The sequence below is a fragment of the Neoarius graeffei genome, chromosome 25, assembly GCF_027579695.1.
Source record: "Neoarius graeffei isolate fNeoGra1 chromosome 25, fNeoGra1.pri, whole genome shotgun sequence".
NCBI classification, from domain to species: Eukaryota; Metazoa; Chordata; class Actinopteri; order Siluriformes; family Ariidae; genus Neoarius; species Neoarius graeffei.
In genome coordinates this window covers 13,566,068-13,584,924 of record NC_083593.1, presented here as the reverse complement: position 1 = coordinate 13,584,924, position 18,857 = coordinate 13,566,068, and the positions used below count along the sequence as shown (strand labels likewise).

Sequence of the window (18,857 nt, the reverse complement as noted above, 5' to 3'; positions counted from 1 at the left end):
TGCAAGGAACAGGTAGTTCAGGACAACAGTTGGAAATAAAGTATTAAATCGGAACGCTAGACACAAAAACAAGTGGTTATAATATTAGATACGAAGTATTGGCTTAGACCACGGTGCTGTTGACTTTCCGCTCTGATTGATCAGAAGGCGTGGGACTAGTTTCCTATAATAGCAGCTCAAACAGTAGCATTGGACTCAGCACAGATTCAAATCACAAGTTTACACACTCAGTGGCCACTTTTACAGGAACTTGTTCTTGATTCTAAGATTCCTGTTCTTGGCTGGCAGGAGTGGAACCTAATGTGGCGGTCTGCTGTTGCATGCGGAGATGCTTTTCTGCTCATCACGGTTCTAAAGAGTGATTATACGAGTTACTATGTAACTACACGGCACAGCTCAGCTATTTATTTAACCCAGTGCACATATTCTCTTCCTTTCGCACGTTCATGTCATGACTCTTCTCCATCTTCATCATGTGACCTATTTTTGCACATTCCGGGACATACCGGACAGCTTGGACTTCAAAACAACGTCCACTTTTCAAAAAGTTACATATTTTAGGTTCTTCTTATTCTGTATATCTACTTTTGTCTTGGCTAAATTTTTCCATCTTAAACTGTTCAAGCACCAAAACAAATTCCTTCCAAGTAAGAACATCCTTGGCAATAAATGTGATTCCGATTCCCTTCCCGGAAGCTCGACCCAATCTGGCCATTTCTCTGACCTCTCGTGTCAACAAGACCATTTGTTTCCACCCACAAAACTGTCGCTCACTCAATGTTTTTTGTTTTTCGCACCATTCTGTGTAAACTCTAGAGACTGTTGTGTGTGAAAACCCCAGGAGATCAACAGTTTCTCAAATACTCAAACCAACACCCCTGCCACAGTGAAAGAAAGTCACACTCTGAGATCACAATTTTTCCCGTCCTGATGTTTAAAAAGTGCGTATCACGGGTAAATTCAGGAGCAAGATCAATGTAATTCTCCTATTTTACATTAAACTTTGGTCAAATATCTGTCACATTTTGTGCAATTTTTTTTTACCTTGCGCAATACCAGAAAAATTCAGTTGAAATCAAGCCATTTGAGGCGAATTGGTCCGCCTCTGAAAAAACTTGGCATTTGGATTTCCCGGCAAACATTGAGTTTCGTGACGTCACGTGCGGGACGCCTCCCTCTGTATCCTACGTCAGCGCTGGTTTGTTTATGAGAAAATGATCGTATTATTTACATCCCCGGTGTTGTCTCCGTCGCCTTCACTACTTGAAATCATCATCAAATCCAAACAGATGAAGCCTCAATTCTGACATCTCATTACATTCTTCATCCAAAGGTGAAGTAACGTTGCGCTCAGGTGACCATTCCATATTTCAACGCAAAATCGCTAGCTGCTAAACTTGGTCTACACAGGCTGTGCACTGAAACCGTGCAAGTTCTCGCAGCCTGCTGGCGCTTCCGCAGGTGACGTGACGAATTTGGCTCCAGACTCCCTTGGGATTTTTCCAGACGCGTTTTGTTATTTTTTTTTCTGCTGTAGACAGATGGCCTTGTGCAAAATTACCCTTCTGGATGAGTGTGTCAAGGGACATACTTTCATATATATATATATATATATATATATATATATATATATATATATAAAAAAGGTCCAGGATATGCACTTTAACGTGAACATTAACTGAAGCTCTTGATTTGTATTGGCATGATTTTATGCACTGTGCTGCTGTCAACGCATGAAACCGCAGGTGTATGGGTGTACCTAATAAAGCTACCAGTGATTGTACGTATATTAATGAATAATTTCTGTCGTCACTGCTTCTATACCAACAGCTCGTTTAGGGACATGAAAAACATATCATTGACGTTTTCTGGCAGATGTTTATTTAACACTTATGGAAGAAATCTCAAGTGTCAGCACTTTTTTTGTGTTTTTTCCAGTTTCTCTGTACCATACGTCATCTTAATTTCAAAAGAGAGGAAAAATGGAAGACTGGGAAGGCAACAACTGTTTATGGTTGCTGTAAGGTAAGTGACCATGGGAATTTACTCGTCTCACAGATGTCCCACAACGTTGACCGGAATTATTTATTAACGGATAAAAAAAAAAGTATGACGTGTCCCAGACAGTATTTATATCGTCTGAGGTCGATCACTTCCTGACAAAGTGATTTAAGATCTTTCTACACTCAAGGCTCAGAAAGGAAAGAGAGAGAGAGAGAGAGAGAAAAGGGACACCAAATGTCTCTCATGCAATACCCCAAAAAAGTACACTCTATATTTAGTAGATATGAAAAAAACAAAACAAAGATGTAGAAAATGGAGGAGATGGGAGCAGACATTCAGCAATGAAGCCCAAGTCAGTCAAATGAACTTGCAACTGAATTTCACCACCAACACCAGACTTAATTTAATATGCAAAGCAAATCATCACCATCACAAGAAGCTGTCAATAAATCAGGACACCTTCTACACCTAGAGCAGTGTTTCGTTCATTCATTCATTCATTCATTCATTCATTCATTCCAAAACAATTTAGCCAGTTAAATCAGGAGAAAGTCTCAATAACACAAACACAACTCTCTATTTTCCACCCTTCATTTGGATAAAACTCCTCAGTAACCAGTTTAAACTAGCAGCATGTAAAGCCTCCTGTGGGATTACCATGAGGTCCTAAACCGTGGACAGCAGGGCTCAAAAAAATATATATATAATGCTTCAGAATTTCCTTTTGTTGAATAAAAACAAGCTGTTTTACAACCAACCGAGCTGATTCTTGAGCAACCCAATTCAAAAACCCACGACGCTAATCAAACTGTGGGCTCAGAGCTCGTTAGCTCCCTTGCTAACATGGCTCACCTGACATCTGGCAGTCCAGAAACTAGCTACTGAGCTAACATTCCTGACCTGAAGAAAAATGCCCGTCAACACCTCCAACAATTTATTTAAGGATGAAATAAAACATAATCCAGTCAAAAGGAAACGGGTTCAGTGCTAGCCGTTAGCTGTTAGCTGAGCAGCTCGAGCGCGCTGTCATTGGGGAGCTCAGGCTAAGCGAGTCCGCGGTCGGAGCTCTGAGGGGCCTGACCGGCTTCCCCGCCTCGCAGAACAACCGCAAATACAGCCCGTTCTTCAGCGCTCCGACTACACACACACTAAAGACGCTCTATTAGTCGGACAGGAATGAATTCGTACCGTAAATAGGTCTCAGTCTTCTGTCGTTAGGGTCTTGCACATGGCCCCTCGCCGCCATGTTGGAGGTTAGCAGGATTAATAACAGCGCATGCGCACTCAGTTCGCTCCGGAAAGGAAAGCAGAGCGCGAGCTGATGAAGTGTTTTGAGCGCACGAGCTCGCTGCTGCACTTCATGGTGTGTTTTAATATTGAGTCTTTCATCTCAGATCAGATCAGATCACATCAATCACATCAATCACACCTCTCACTGAACACAAGCAATTTACAACATGCTCACCAGACAAAGTTTAATATTACATCTGCTTAACTTCTAACCTGAAAAAGTAAGTTAGATTACACATTTTTTCAGTTTTACTCAAATCAGGCTGGTGCAAAAACCAGTACTTTGTATGGCCTCCATGATTTTTAATGACAGCACCAAGTCTTCTATGGAATCAATTTTGTGCCAAAATGTTCATACAATACTTTTGAAATATGAGTGATTCCACGCTTATGGGTACTGAAATGGCGACATGAACTTATTCACCTAAAACCATTTATTTTTTTTACCATCAGGTCACAAAACATGTAATCTTTAATGAATGAGATGTTAAAAGATAACTTTAATTTTCTGAGATGTAATAAAAACATATTTATATGCCAAAGTCAGACCGTAACAGAAGTGTTGTGGACATGTATATTCTCAATTTTAACAATGTAGAATTACTTTTTGAAACATAGGAAGGTGATGTTTTAGCAAATATAATTAATAAACATGTGTAGTAGAATAAACCTACACATTCTTTCAATAAGATTAACATGGTATATAGCTAGATTGTAATTAATTTGTAACAGACGCGAGATGGACAATCGTAACAGAAGTAATGTAACAGACATCATTTTGGAACTCATAGGCTTATTTTTTCAGGTTAGAAGTTAAGCAGATGTTATATTAAACTTTGTCTGGTGAACATGTTGTAAATTGCTTGTGTTCAGTGAGGGATATGATATGATATGATATATGATATGATATGAGTTCCAAAATGATGTCTGTTACGATTGTCCATCTCGCGTCTGTTACAAATTAATTACAATCTAGCTATATACCATGTTAATCTTATTGAAAGACTGTGTGTGTTTATTCTACTACACATGTTTATTAATTATATTTGCTAAAACCTTCCTATGTTTCAAAAAGTAATTCTACATTGTTAAAATTGAGAATATATATGTCCACAACACTTCTGTTACGTTCTGACTTTGGCATATAAATATGTTTTTATTACATCTCAGAAAATTAAAGTTATCTTTTAACATATCATGCATTAAAGATTACATGTTTTGTGACCTGATGGTAAAAAAAAAGAAATGGTTTTAGGTGAATTTTTAAAAATAAGTTCATGTCTCCATTTCAGTACCCATAAGCGTGGAATCACTCATATCAAACAAAAACGACAAATCAAAATACACAAAAACAAAAGTCAATTTTTTTAGACTGGCAAACAAATTATTCGTGTAATCGTGCAAAATATCAGTCTATTACTCTTCAGAACCCTTTTATTTTTGTTCCGCGTCTTTTTCAGTTTTGTTTGATGTAATTTATTTTGGTTGCGATTCCAGCTTTCTCGTTTGCGCTCCCTGACTTTTTGCTTGCAGTTTTGGCACAAACTTCACGTGTGGGCGGGCTGTCCAGGAATGCATTCCCATTGGCTAACTTGTGTTTGACTGACAGCTACGCTCAAATTTCAAAAGTATTGTATGAACATTTTGGCACAAAATTGATTCCATAGTCTTCTAGGCATGGAATGAACAAGTTGGCGACATTTTGCAACGTCAATCTTTTTCCATTCTTCAACAACCTCTTTTAGTGACTGGATGGAGAGTGATGCTCAACTTGTCTCTCATCTCATCTCATTATCTCTAGCCGCTTTATCCTGTTCTACAGGGTCGCAGGCGAGCTGGAGCCTATCCCAGCTGACTACGGGTGAAAGGCGGGGTACACCCTGGACAAGTCGCCAGGTCATCACAGGGCTGACACATGCCCCTTTTCCCAGGGCTGGTTCGGGGCCAGTGCTTAGTTTGGAACCGGGTTTTCTCTTTCCACTGACAAATAACTGGCTCTGGGGCCAGAAAAAACAGTTCCAGGCTAGCACCAACTCTTTGCTGGGCCAGAGGAAAGAACCGCTTACGCCAGCGGGGGGGGGGGGGGGGGGGGGGGGGGGGGGGGGGGGTGTTAAGACCGACAACAATAGCAAGACCGCGAAAGGTTGCCATTTTTAAGTGACGAGAAGCAGCAGCTGTACAAACGCGAAGTCATCCATTATTGTTGTCGTTGTTGTTGCTGCTTCTTCTTCTCCGTGTTGTTGCTTCGATGTTCGCGCCAAGGTTTATGCAAACGCAGCGACGTAATGACGTGGCTCCCCTTAGCGCCGCAAGCTATGGAAAAGCAAACTGGTTCTTAGTTGGCTCGCAAGTTGAACGAGTTGTGAACCAGCCCTGGAACTGATTTGGTGGAAAAGGGGCGACATAGACAACCATGCACACTCACATTCACACCTACGGTCAATTTAGAGTCACCAGTTAACCTAACTTGCATGTCTTTGGACTGTGGGGGAAACCGGAGCACCCAGAGGAAACCCATGTGGACACGGGGAGAACATGCAAACTCCACACAGAAAGGCCCTCGCCGGCCACAGGGCTCGAACCCGGACCTTCTTGCTGTGAGGTGACAGCGCTAACCACTACACCACCGTGCCGCCAGAAAATAATTTCTTTACACCACAAAGGTGAAGGCTACAAGATGATCAGCAAAGCTTTACTTATCAGTCAGAATACTGCGGTACAAAAATTTACGAAAGATGGAACTGCAACCATCTCACAGAGACGTCCAGGTCGTCCACGGAAGTTAACACCTCGACAGGAGCGTCTTCTGATGAGAAGGGTTGAAGAAAATCGGCATGCAAGTTCGCTGCAGTTATCTAAAGAAGTAGAAAGCCAAACTGGGGTGACTATTTCACGTGACACAATACGGCGTACGCTGCAGAGGAATGGCATGCATGGATGCAGTCCATGAAAGAAGCCTCTCCTAAAGCCCAGGCACAAAAAAGCCCGCCTAGAGTTTGCCAGAGCCCATGCTGACAAAGATGAAGACTACTGGGACTCTATACTCTGGAGTGATGAGACCAAGATAAATGTTTTTGGAACTGATGGCTTCAAAACTGTATGGCGTCGCAAAGGTGAGGAATACGAAGAAAAATGCCTGGTGCCTACAGTGAAACATGGTGGTGGCAGTGTCCTTATGCAGGGCTGCATGAGTGCTGCTGGTGTCGGGGAGCTGCATTTCATTGATGGCATCATGAATTCACAGATGTATTGCTCTATACTGAAAGAGAAGATGCTACCATCACTCCGTGCCCTTGGTCGTCGTGCACTTTTCCAACGTGACAAAACACACATCTAAGGCCACTGTTGGATTTCTGAAGAAGAACAGGGTGAAAGTGATTCAGTGGCCAAGTACGTCTCCTGATCTGAACCCAATCAAACACCTGTGGGGAATTCTGAAGAGACAAGTTGAGCATCACTCTCCATCCAGCATCCAGTCACTAAAAGAGGTCATTGTTGAAGAATGGAAAAAGATTGATGTTGCAAAACATCGCCAACTTGTTCATTCCATGCCGAGAAGACTTGGTGCTGTCATTAAAAATCATGGAGGCCATACAAAGTACTAGATGTAGTAGTTTTTGTTGTGGGGTGTACTAATTTTTGCACCACCCTAATTTGAGTAAAACTGAAAAAAATGTGTAATCTAAGTTATATTATTAACCTTACTTTCGCATTACAAGTTAAACAGATGTTATATTAAACTTTGTCTTGTCAACATTTTGGAAATTGTTGTGTTCATTGAGATATTGTTTAAAATGTTACTTTTCAAACGGGGTGTACTCATTTGCGCTGAGCACTGTGTGTGTATATATATATATATATATATATATATATATATATATATATGGGGCAGCATGGTGGTGTAGTGGTTAGCACTGTCACCTCATAGCAAGAAGGTTCTGGGTTCGAGCCCAGCGGCCAACGAGGGCATTTCTGTGTGGAGTTTGCATGTTCTCCCCATGTCCGCATGGGTTTCCTCCACAGTCCAAAGACATGCGGTTAGGTTAATATGGGCACCTAACTCCCAACTGCTCCCTGGGTGCTGTTCGCATGGCTGCCCACTGCTCTGGGTATGTGCGTGTGTTCACTGCTTCAGATGGATTAAAACCAGAGAGGAATTTCACAAGTGTGTGATGAATAACGTTTTTGTTCTTCTTCTTAATCGGTGGTGTAGTGGTTAGCACCGTCACCTCACAGCAAGAAGGTTCTGGGTTCAAGCCCAGTGGCTGATGGGGGCCTTTCTGTGTGGAGTTTGCATGTTCTCCCCGTGTCCGTGTGGGTTTCCTCCAGGTGCTCCGGTTTCCCCTACAGTCCAAAGACATGCAGGTTAGGCTAATTGGTGGCTCTAAATTGACTGTGGGTGTGAATGGTTGTTCGTCTCTATGTATTAGCTCTGCAATGATTTGGTGACTTGTCCAGGGTGTACCCTGCCTCTCGCCCATAGTCAACTGGGAAAGGCTCCAGCTTGCCTGCGACCCTGAACAGGATAAGCAGCTACAGATAATGGATGGGGATGGATGTGTGTGTGTGTGTAGTGGTTAGCACTGTTGCCTCACAGCAAGAAGGTTCTGGGTTTGAGCCCCAGGGCTGGCCTTTCTGTGTGGAGTTTGCATGTTCTCCCCATGTCTGCTTGGGTTTCCTCCACAGTCCAAAGACATGCGATTAGGCTAAGTGGTGGCCCTAAATTGACTGTAGGTATGAATGGTTGAGAAGAGAAAACCTCTATAGTAATCTGGTAGAAGGCAACGGGAAACCACTACTGTAGTGTTTCCAGAGACTTTGATGACTGAAAAAATATATATATATATTAGTTCAATACTGTAGCATTACAATTCCCCTTCACTGGAACTAACAGGCCCAAACATGCTCCAGCATGACAAATGCCCCTGTGCACAAAGCAACGTTTATAAACACGTCATTTGCCACAGTTGGAGTAGGCGAATTCGAGTGTCCTGCACAAAGCCCTGACCTCAGCCCCACCAAACACCTTTGGGATGAACTGGAATGCAGACTGCACCCAAGACATCCTTTCCCAACATTAGTGCTTGAGTATTTCCCAACAAATGTTCCCGAGGCTGAATGAACACAAAACCCCACACCCACACACTAAAATCTAGTGTAAAACCTTCCCAGAAACATGGAGGTTATTCTAATTGCAAAAGTGGGGACTAGATCTGCTTTCTCAGCTTTATGTTCATGCAACGCCCATAATACATCCATCCCAGCCATTATCTGTAGCCGCTTATCCTGTTCTACAGGGTTGCAGGCAAGCTGGAGCCTATCCCAGCTGACTATGGGCGAGAGGCGGGATACACCCTGGACAAGTCGCCAAATCATCACAGGGCTGACACATAGAGACAAACAACCATTCACACTCACATTCACACCTACGGTCAATTTAGAGTCACCAGTTAACCTAACCTGCATGCCTTTGGACTGTAGGGGAAACCGGAGCACCCGGAGGAAACCCACGCAGACACGGGGAGAACATGCAAACTCTGCACAAAAAGGCCCTCGCCGGCTGCTGGGCTCGAACCCAGGACCTTCTTGCTGTGAAGCGACAGTGCTAACACCACTACACCACAGTGCCGGCCCCATAATACATAGTTCTCCCGTAAGTTGGTTGTTTATTTGATTTCAAACAAAATACCAATCACCTGGTATCTTTTCTTGCGAAATACATAATACAATGCAATGTATTATATTAGAAGAAGCCAAGCCAAGAAGCCTTTATTTGTCACACGTACACTCAAGCACAGACTTAAGCACACAGTGAAATTAAACCTCTGCATTTAACCCATCTGAAGCAGTGAACACACACATGTGTGCGCACACACACACACACACACACGTGAGCTATGAGCACACACACATACCCAGAGCAGTGGGCAGCTATGCTTCAGCGCCCAGTGCCTTGCTCCAGGGCACTTCAGCCTAAGGTGGGGTTTACATTAGACCGTATCAGCGGATCATCAGATTAACGTTTTTAAAAACGATTAGCGTGCACACAGCAACGCCAATACACGATTCACGTGCACACAGCAACGCCAATACACGGATACGCTAATCACATGACTAATTCGGCACGCAAGTTGAAATGTGTCAGTGCGGCTCATCGCTTCCTCCTCAGCGGATGCGCTCCAAATCACTCCGCCCTGAACAGCGAGTGCCCTCTGGAGGGTGCGCACTCCGGCCCTGCGCAGCTCACAGAGCGCACGAGTGAAGCGCACGAGCAGTGATTCGGGACTGAGCCGCTGTGCGCAAGTCACTTACCACTTGCAAGTGGAAGGATGGCAAGCCTAAAGACAATCATAACTACACAGTGGGCAGTATTTGCATCAGTATTTGCAGTATTTTCATACTTTTATACTCTTTAATGAAAGGTGATACAAGGCGGAAGTCCGCGCCGTTTTTCAGCAGTCGCGTCACATGACCAACGCCAGCGAATCAGGAAGGTGGATGTCACAGTGACGTTGTCCAATGAGACGCCAGCTAGAGCTCAGCACAGCGTATCCGCGTATTCTCAATGTTTACACAGCACCGGACCAGACACGATCTGGATTGAATACGTGGACCCTGGCGGATTCCCGTTTCCCGGCGTTTTAATGTAAACGGACAGTGCATCCGCGAAGAAAACGAGACAGATACGGTCTAATGTAAACTTGGCCTAAGACTGCCCCATGTTAACACAGAGACAAACAACCATTCACACTCACATTCACACCTACGGTCAATTTAGAGTCACCAGTTAACCTAACCTGCATGTCTTTGGACTGTGGGGGAAACCGGAGCACCCGGAGGAAACCCACACAGACACGGGGAGAACATGCAAACTCCACACAGAAAGGAGTTCGGGGCTCAAACCCAGAACCTTCTTGCTGTGAGGCAACAGTGCTAACCACTACACCACCGTGCAATACAATGTAATGTATTGTATAACAAGAATGCAAAAATTGCATCTTCCATTCTTAAAATTAAAACTTATTGTAATATCTACAATTCACCGACAATAAGAACAATGGTGAAGAATTAAAAAAAAAAAAAAGGTTAAGAGAAAAAGTAATATACCTCTTGGTTTTTAAGGTGTATATACGAGGGTTAGTCAAAAAGTTCTAAGACAACTTGAAAAAGCATTTTTATTTATGAGAATAACAAAGCTATTTCTCTACATATCCTCCATTTAAGTCTAAACACTTCTGCAAGTCATGTTTTCATCGGAGAATTCCTTCTTTGTATTTCTTTTTTTGAATTCCTTTTGAAATTATAACATCTGTCTTAGAACTTTTTGACTTACCCTCGTGTGTGTGACATCTGGACAGACTTGAAACAGAGCTCAAGAAAAATTACTACTTGTAATAAGAACCAAGAAACTTGACACACGTCTTAAATTTTATCCTAAATGTTCACCAAGAGTGGCACTCAACTACATATGACGCTGTCCAACAAGATCAATGTTCAGTATCAGGACGTTCCACTCACTGCACTTTAGAATGATCTAAATTAGTTGTTTTAATTACAAACTTTCCAGGCTGTTCTATGGACAGTGAAATAAACCATGCCACCCAAACTGGGACATCTCTTAGAGAGCTATTGCTGTTATGCAATTCATATCTCGCTAATGTTGATTTAAACGATTATTAGGAACGATAGAAAAATTGTGATGCCAATACATGACTGTAAATAGATGGGCGTTTATTTTGCACAAGATATTCTGCAAATACAACCCTATAAGACGCGTAAACATTACAGATAAGCCTCTTCTGAGACTGTATGAAATAATCAAATTTCAAAACTCTGAAAGTATATATGTTTACAAAATCTGTTTTCTGTAATACATACCCAGTTTTCCTCTCACCACAAAAATCCTCCGGGCTTTAATTATTACAGAAGCTGATATACAACAATAACAATTGTGTAACCACAGACTTTGATGATTTTTTTTTTGCCTGTGCTGATGCAGCACACTGATATCTCGGCAGAACAGAAATTTGAATTACAGTCCAGGTTTGTCTTCATTCACTCTTTCCTTCTGCGCTGTCCTCGTGAGAGGGATCTGATCTTTTATGCTTTGAACTTCTTCCTGCACTCATTTGCTTGTCAAAGTCTTCCTCACTAATCTTTCCCTTCTTGAGCTTCTTCAGTAGACGTGTGTCGCTCAAAAGCTCGTCAATGTCTTCGTCATCCACATCTGATCCCTGAGACAAAAACGGGCATTAAAACAAACTGTCACTGGAGATTGTTAAGAAACATCCGTTCCTGAATGAACAGCTGTTTGGAAAGTACTGCTGTACACAGTCAAACAGAAATGATGTACACCCTTGAGCCCTAAATCTTCAATCGCTGCCACATGACTAAAAGAATAAACCGCATGGGACGGGACGTGCTGATGGAAGAAAATAATAAATGACAGAATGGTGTGATGTGTTGCCACACTCAAGTTGATTATCCTCCTATAACGAGGGTGTCTGCAGGCTTGAACAAGTTCAATTTAAGACTTTTTAAGACCATAACAGGTTAAATTTAAGACCTATGCCACACACACACAAAAAAAAAGAAAATTGGGAGAGCCTGAATTACTTTCAAAATAACAAAATTTATCATCATTCACCAATGAACTCATTACATCCCTAGGGTGCGCTCTTGCATTAATGAGGAACTAAGTTGCAGTGGAGCCAAAGACGTCCCGCAAATCACTTGAGGATGAGCCATTCGATTCCGTACGGTTTGCGTGTTGTAACGTTACAGTTTGCACGGAGTTAGCTGATACACCGTGTCGAGATGTGCTTAGACCTGACAACGGTGAACAAAATTGAGTGATGGCATGCGATTGTTGCAGACTTTTATGGGCAGCCTTAGTCTGGCTAACGCGACTGCAAAGCTCTACGAGCTATTGGTCTGGCCAAGATATTAAGCCCAACCGTTTCCCAGAGCCCGTGGTTGACCCGCCTCCCTGAAATGCCTCAGTTTGCTACTGGTCGAAGCCAGAAAAGGCTGTGACGAAGCTTAAACCAATCACATCACTCTTTCCTCTGACTTATGTGACGCGACGGGGCTAACTGGTAGATTAAACTCTTACCGAAGCCGGTCGGGAGCAAGGCGAAAACGTCCTTCCTTTCAATAAATACCTCCAGGGCTGCTCTTTGCTCCGTTTTCAATGAGAACTTGCTCCATGTTCGTAATGTTTCTAGTGAATGAAGCGCTTCCGGCATAGATTCTGTAAACAATCTATGGCTTCCGGTCGCAGTTCTACTACGTCACTGCCTTGAACACGCCTCTACCCGCGGCCGTTGGAGATGCTCAAAGTTGATTGGTTCCCGATTTTTCGGGAGCTTGGAAGAGCTGGGGATAGCTTGCCTGGCCAGACTAAGCTTGCAACAGGCCCTCATGTTGCGTCACGCTTAGGATGGGCGGGCCCAGGCTAGGGCACCCTAGTGCTTCTCCGCTTTCGCGTGCGATTCCGGTGCCTTTACACCCAGGGTGCTGAGTTTGAGTGTTCTTTTACACAATGTGCAGTACGCCTCAAACGGATTGTTTGGTACATGTTTTAACCAGTCTACGAAATCATTGCGTTCAAGCCAGCAGTCGTTAAATTTGCATTTGCCCATTTTGCTACAAACCGTAACAATCTCCCTCGCTTCTTTTAGGCTCTACTGTCCAAATGCGCGCGTGCCATGTCCTGTGCATCACCATGCCAACCGGGCTAGACGCCGCATTCCACTGTGTCTCATTTGTAGTTTGCAGCGTAGCCTACTGATACTAAATAGGCCTAGCCTATATGACTAATTATGAATATCACCAACGCATTTAACAAAAAAATGGACGTAAGGATTTAAGACTTCACAAAATTACATTTAAGACCTACAATGCAAAATATGCTCGTATTTTAGACTTTTTAAGGCCTTAAATTAGGATTATCAAATTTTAGACTTTTTAAGACTCCGCGGAAACCCAGCACCTCTCACTGCAATTTGCCCATGACGTAAACAAGTTGTTTGTTCACCTGCTTCTTTTTTCCTCGCTCTTCAAGTTAATAAATTAAAAAGCAGCTTGTCTTGCTACCAAGAAACCAGAAAGTGCAAATTAATGTGTCTTGTGATGGAAAAACTGACCGTTTCAAAACACTTTGCGAGAAGCTTCACCATATTAATGATTATCCGTTTTACTTTGTTCAATAAAAACACTAATCAGTTTATTATTAGTCTTAAATTATATTATGTAAAGCTAGTTTCGTCAAACAAAACCAACCTCATTCATCTTCCTTTTGGCAGCTATCTTCCTCTTCTTATCCTTCTTGGATTTCTGCTTGGACCAGGCTTGGTTCTTAATGAAGTTCCTTTTCCGGGACGGTGCGTCCTTTTCCCTTTCCTTTTGCTCTTGTAAAGATTTCTGCCTCTGTTTCTCTCGGTTCTTGTCCTTGAAGCGGATCGAGTCCGTGTTTGTGATCTCTTCAAAGTCAGGGAACGTCTTGCCTCTCAACTCCGGCATCTTGGGCATACGAAGAAGAGCAAAGCCTCGAGCTAAATCAGCAAAGTCCAGATCTGATGGATACAAATGAGGAAACAGGGGCATTACGTACATGTATTATGCACAGTATATACAGGCAGGTGATAAAGTAAAAGAAAAGAAAACTCTGTAGCATGTTAAAAAAAAATAATAAAAATAAATTAGTATTTTAGTATTAGTTCCTCCGATCCCTGGGGGGACAAAGGGTGGCAAGTCAAGACACATGAAAAGAAACTAAACACATACCATCTTAGATGTCTACGAAAGATCTTCAACATCAAGTGGCAGGACAGAGTCACCAACACCGACGTACTGAGAAGAGCAGGCCTGATCACCATCATGACTACGATCAGCCAAAGAAGACTGAGAATGGCTTGGGTCACATGTCCAGAATGGATGACTGCTGAATTCCCAAGCAGCTGTTGTTTGGCCAGCTGGCTACAGGCCTCAGACCCCTTGGAACGCCCAAGCTGCACTACCGAGACGTATGCAAAGAAACCCTGGAGGACTTCCACATCCCCTTCGGAAATTGTGAACGGTTAGCCAGAGAGAGAACCACATGGAGACATGCAGTACGTACCGGTGCTGCAAAATACAAAGATGAGCTGGCAGAACAACAGGAGAGGAGACGCCAACAAAGACACGAAAGGACTAGCCAGGCAACACCATTGCCAATCAACCTCACCTGCAGCCACTGCAACCGCCTCTGTCGATCCAACATCGGCCGTGTCAGCCACAAGCGACGTTGCAGTGACAGAAGACAATTTCCACACTGACGTGAACTGCTACAACCGTCTGACTAGACGAAAAGAGCCAACAACATATTTTAGTATTAGTTTCTCCGATCCTTGGGGGGACAAAGGATGGCAAGTCCTCTCAATCGTCTTCTGTCTTGGGCGGCGTTGTTTCCCTCTTCCCGTGTGAGTCCCTTCACCGCCAAGTCCTCTCTAAATGTTGACCTCCATGTTGTCTTAGGGGTCATCCATAATTGTCATCATTATCACGAGCGTACAAACCATATGTGGGGGGGAGGGGGTTAATGACCAGGCGTACAGTTTTTAAAAATGATGATCCGTTAATGTGCGAATCGGCAGCTGCCATGTTAAAAATTTTGCACCACATCGGTGTTGCCAGCTAGCTCTACATGCTTTCTTTCTTCAATACAACAATGGCTGACCCAGATTTTGACCGCATTTACAAATTTGTGAATAGCAGAAATACCGCTATTCACAAGACTCCTTCAAACGAGTACGAGCAGTTTTTAAACGTTTAGTTTCCTGCATTCATCCGAGAAGCGGCAGGAGGCAGTTAGGGCAGGACAGGCTGCTTGGAAAGAATCAAAAACGAATGTTTCAAAGCAAGCTGGGCTGTGCCGGTGTTCTGATAAACGGTCCTACATCCGCGAAGCGTCCTACGGTAGGAGGGGATGTCACGTCTGTTGAGCAGTCCTACAACGCAGGAAATCCTACAGTGTGATTCAACTTTAACTTTTAGTCATAGTTCGCGGTTTTTCCCTCTGCAAAGAACATGCTTCTACATTGATACAATGTCCACCAACCCTGTCAGAATTCATATGAATGTAGGACGTTCTGACAATTCAAACGACTCCGTCAGAATATGCTTTTACATTCATATGAATCTAGGACGCTCCGACTCTTCAATTGACCCTGTCAGAATATGTAGAATTAATAGTTGTTTTTTTTGGTCACTATTCACAAGTACCATTTGCGCTATTAAAATGAGTGTAGGATGTTATTACAATTCAAATGACGCTGCAGGACGTTCTCACAACTCATATGACCACGTCAGAATATGCTTCTACAGTAAGTAGGACGTTCTGACTACTTAAATGACCATCGGAATATGTTTTTACAATATATGAATGTAGGGTGTTCTGACATATGCTGAGCACACCTTGCCTGCTGATCTGTAGGATGAATATGCCCAAACCCCAAGAAATGGCGTGTTGTGTTGTGCGCGTGTGCAGTGGGGCTTTGAAGGACGACTAGGGTGTAGAGCAACTACAACAGCTGATCAGATAGGTCAGAAGTTGAAGCGCTTCGGTGGAAGATCGTGAAGGGGAGATATTTCAGATGTATGGCAAGACTCACGCAATGGTTAGAAATCAGCATTATGTTAGACTACGTACAGATTGCACCCTGAAACGACCCATATCCGATTTTTTTGCCCATATGCGACCTGTATCCGATTTGTTATCGACAATCTGAACGACACAGATCCGATTTTTTCACATGCGACCCAGGCCGCTTGGATATGTGGTCCTAAATCCGATGCATATCCGTTATTTTCACATGCGACTGCAGTCTGACCGGACAGGTCGCATTCATGCGACCTACACGTCATCAACAAGAGACAAACGTCACTATTCTGCATTGGCTAATCCCGCCTCTTTGGTGGAAAACAACAACATTTGTACAGTTTTCAGAATTTAAATAGACTTTTATAGAATTGATCAAGCTAATGGTGGATTTGGTAGGGACCTGGATGTTGATCTGTTAGCCTGATTAAATAAAACAGTTTCTATAACTGATTTATAACTTAAACCATCCTGTATTACAAGATTACAAGATTGTTCTGGAAATTTCCAGTCATTTGACACCTTCGGTCTCGTTAGTCTGCTGCCCACATTAATCAGATTATTGTGTGAGTTCCGCCGCCGCCACAAAAACCACATCGCCAGGTCTCGCCTCATCTCCATCGCAAACTGCACTGGTGTTTCTGCACCTTGAGCCAGCACTGAGAGAAGTTGCAGAATTCAGCTGGCTATAAACAATCTAAATAAATATTTATAAAAATGTAGAAAAAGTTTATTAATATGACGAAATAAATATGTGCAAATTATTAAGCCTGAATTAAGAGTTTGGTAATACAGCGGCCGTATCCCAAATGACCGCCTACTGAAGCTCGAGTGCACTATATAGAGTTTAAAAATCCATTACTTCCTAGTAACATGTAGTGCACTTATATAGAAATTAGAGAGACATTTAGGAGTCAACCCTCGTTACCAGGCTACACGTTTTCATTTCAGTTCAGAAACAAAAACACACACGAGACCTCACACTTTAACACTAACCAGATAATTAAACAAACAAACAAACAAAATCATTAAACTTGAAGAGTGCGCTTTTTTTTTGTTTACGTATTACGTAGATGTGCTTATTACGTGTCAATTTGCGCATGCGGGACATTTTTGGGTCGTTTTCCGTTCATATTGGAGATCGCATACAAGTCTCATATAATTGGTAATGTGAACGGCCTAACAAAAAAATCGGATTTCACAACAAATCGGATATGGGTCGTTTCAGGTTGCAGTCTGAACGTAGTGTTAGATTAAGTAGTAAAGACTGAATGCACGCCGTTAATCTGCATCGTTTATTCTGCACCGTTTATAGCACAGCTAATGTAGGACAAAAATCTGTTCAAATGCCAAGAAATGACGTTTTGTGCTCTGCGCATGCGCATTGGGGCTTTGTAGGACGTATTGACGTGTAGGACAGTTTATCAGAACACCGGCAAGCGATCGTCCGGATGGAAAAAGTCAAGTCGACTTTTACAATTCGGGATCATTTCTCTCGTAAAACGGTACGTAGGATATCATATGGGTATTTTGTACTTGTGTCAGCAGTCAATTGAATTTTATACAGTCAGTCTTTTTTTCTTCCATTTCAGAATGAAAAGTCCTGCACGACCAGCCCCAGCTCCAAAACTGGATTTCCTATTGTTCATGAGGAGCCAAAAGGCAACAGCTCCCCTTAAAAAGACAGTCCCTAATTTTCAAAAATGAATCGCCTGCTTTCTATGAAAACTTCTGGACCCGTCTTGTGTCTTCTTTTCTTCTCTTGTGAATCTTTGTATTGTCCTGTCATCCGATTTTAATAAAAAGTAATACAAGACGTGGTTTTATTTTGAATTCCTATTCCACGTAGATCCATCATCATTTTTCTGTCCGCTAATGTACACTTTTGGGGGGGAGGGGGGTTGCTCAAAAGTCTACTCTTTGTAGACTCATGATAATGATGAAAATTATGGATGACCCCTTAGGTCTTCCATCTGTTGGTGAGCAATGTATTGCTTGCTTCGCCAACCTGTTGTTGTCCAGTCTAAGTATGTGTCCGGCAAACCTCATTCTGCGTTGTTCTACTGTTACACTTAGTGGTTGTTGTCCAGTTCTTGCTAGTATTTCTTCATTTCTGATTTTGTCTCTGTATATGATTTTCAGTATTTTCCTCAGGCATCGTTGGTGGAATACATCAAGTTTGTGTGCTATTTCGTTAGTGTTTTTCCAGGTCTCGCATGAATAAGTTGCTGTTGAGATCATTATGGATGTGTATAGATGGTCTTCGAGTTCCATATGTTGTTAAGCTTCCCAAAAACTGCCGCCGCTTTTCCCAGTCTGATGTTGAAGTCTTGGTCTATGTTGCCATCACTAGCCATAGTGCTTCCCAAAGGTATGAAGTGGCTGACATCTTCAACAGGTTGTTGGTTGACGAGCTGACATACCTTCACGTCTACAACGCCCGAAAGATGATGAGGGATTCGTTGCCATTTCAGTAGCAGTGTAAAGTTTTTTGGGGGGCAAGGTGCTAACCCACCGCCCAGCCGTTTTGGAGGGAATGGGCCCTGTTTTCTGTTACAGTTTACTCCCTTAGCCCTTACCTAAAAAGGCTAACCCACAAGGCAGTGGGGTGTGTGTCTATCCACCAGATACTATTTACCCATAGCTGGGACCCTTTACAGGTGCTACCACCCTGGGAGCAATGGAGACCAAGGGGTCACTCCACATTCCCCACAACTCGAGCTCTCCCGAACCAGAGTTTCTCCACCGGTTGCAGTTTTAGGTCTTACCCGGGACCGAAAATAAAAATAAATAAAATAAAATACCCAAGCAGACCAGGCTGAGGTCAAATTTGGATAAAAGATAAGCAAAAAAAAAACCCTCATGACTGAAAACACTCCTTTTGAACTCCAAACATCCATATTAATTAATCAAATAAACATTT

General features: G+C 42.8%; 2 protein-coding genes across 4 annotated transcripts in view; both read right to left on the bottom strand.

The window, feature by feature from the left end:
• The window catches only part of naa25 (N-alpha-acetyltransferase 25, NatB auxiliary subunit), a 61,197-nt gene extending 57,911 nt beyond the window's left edge, over window positions 1–3,286 (bottom strand). For both annotated transcript variants that reach the window (XM_060908693.1, XM_060908692.1), the window contains exon 1: window positions 3,193–3,286. In XM_060908693.1, the coding sequence (XP_060764676.1) occupies window positions 3,193–3,250 (58 nt within the window). In that variant the 5' untranslated portion in view covers window positions 3,251–3,286. The remainder of the gene's footprint in view (window positions 1–3,192) is intronic.
• Window positions 3,287–11,008: 7,722 nt separating this feature from the next.
• The window catches only part of ddx55 (DEAD (Asp-Glu-Ala-Asp) box polypeptide 55), a 28,796-nt gene continuing 20,947 nt past the window's right edge, over window positions 11,009–18,857 (bottom strand). For both annotated transcript variants that reach the window (XM_060908695.1, XM_060908696.1), the window contains 2 exons: window positions 13,579–13,871; window positions 11,009–11,528 (listed from right to left, as the gene is read on the bottom strand). In XM_060908695.1, the coding sequence (XP_060764678.1) occupies window positions 11,346–11,528; window positions 13,579–13,871 (476 nt within the window). In that variant the 3' untranslated portion in view covers window positions 11,009–11,345. The remainder of the gene's footprint in view (window positions 11,529–13,578; window positions 13,872–18,857) is intronic.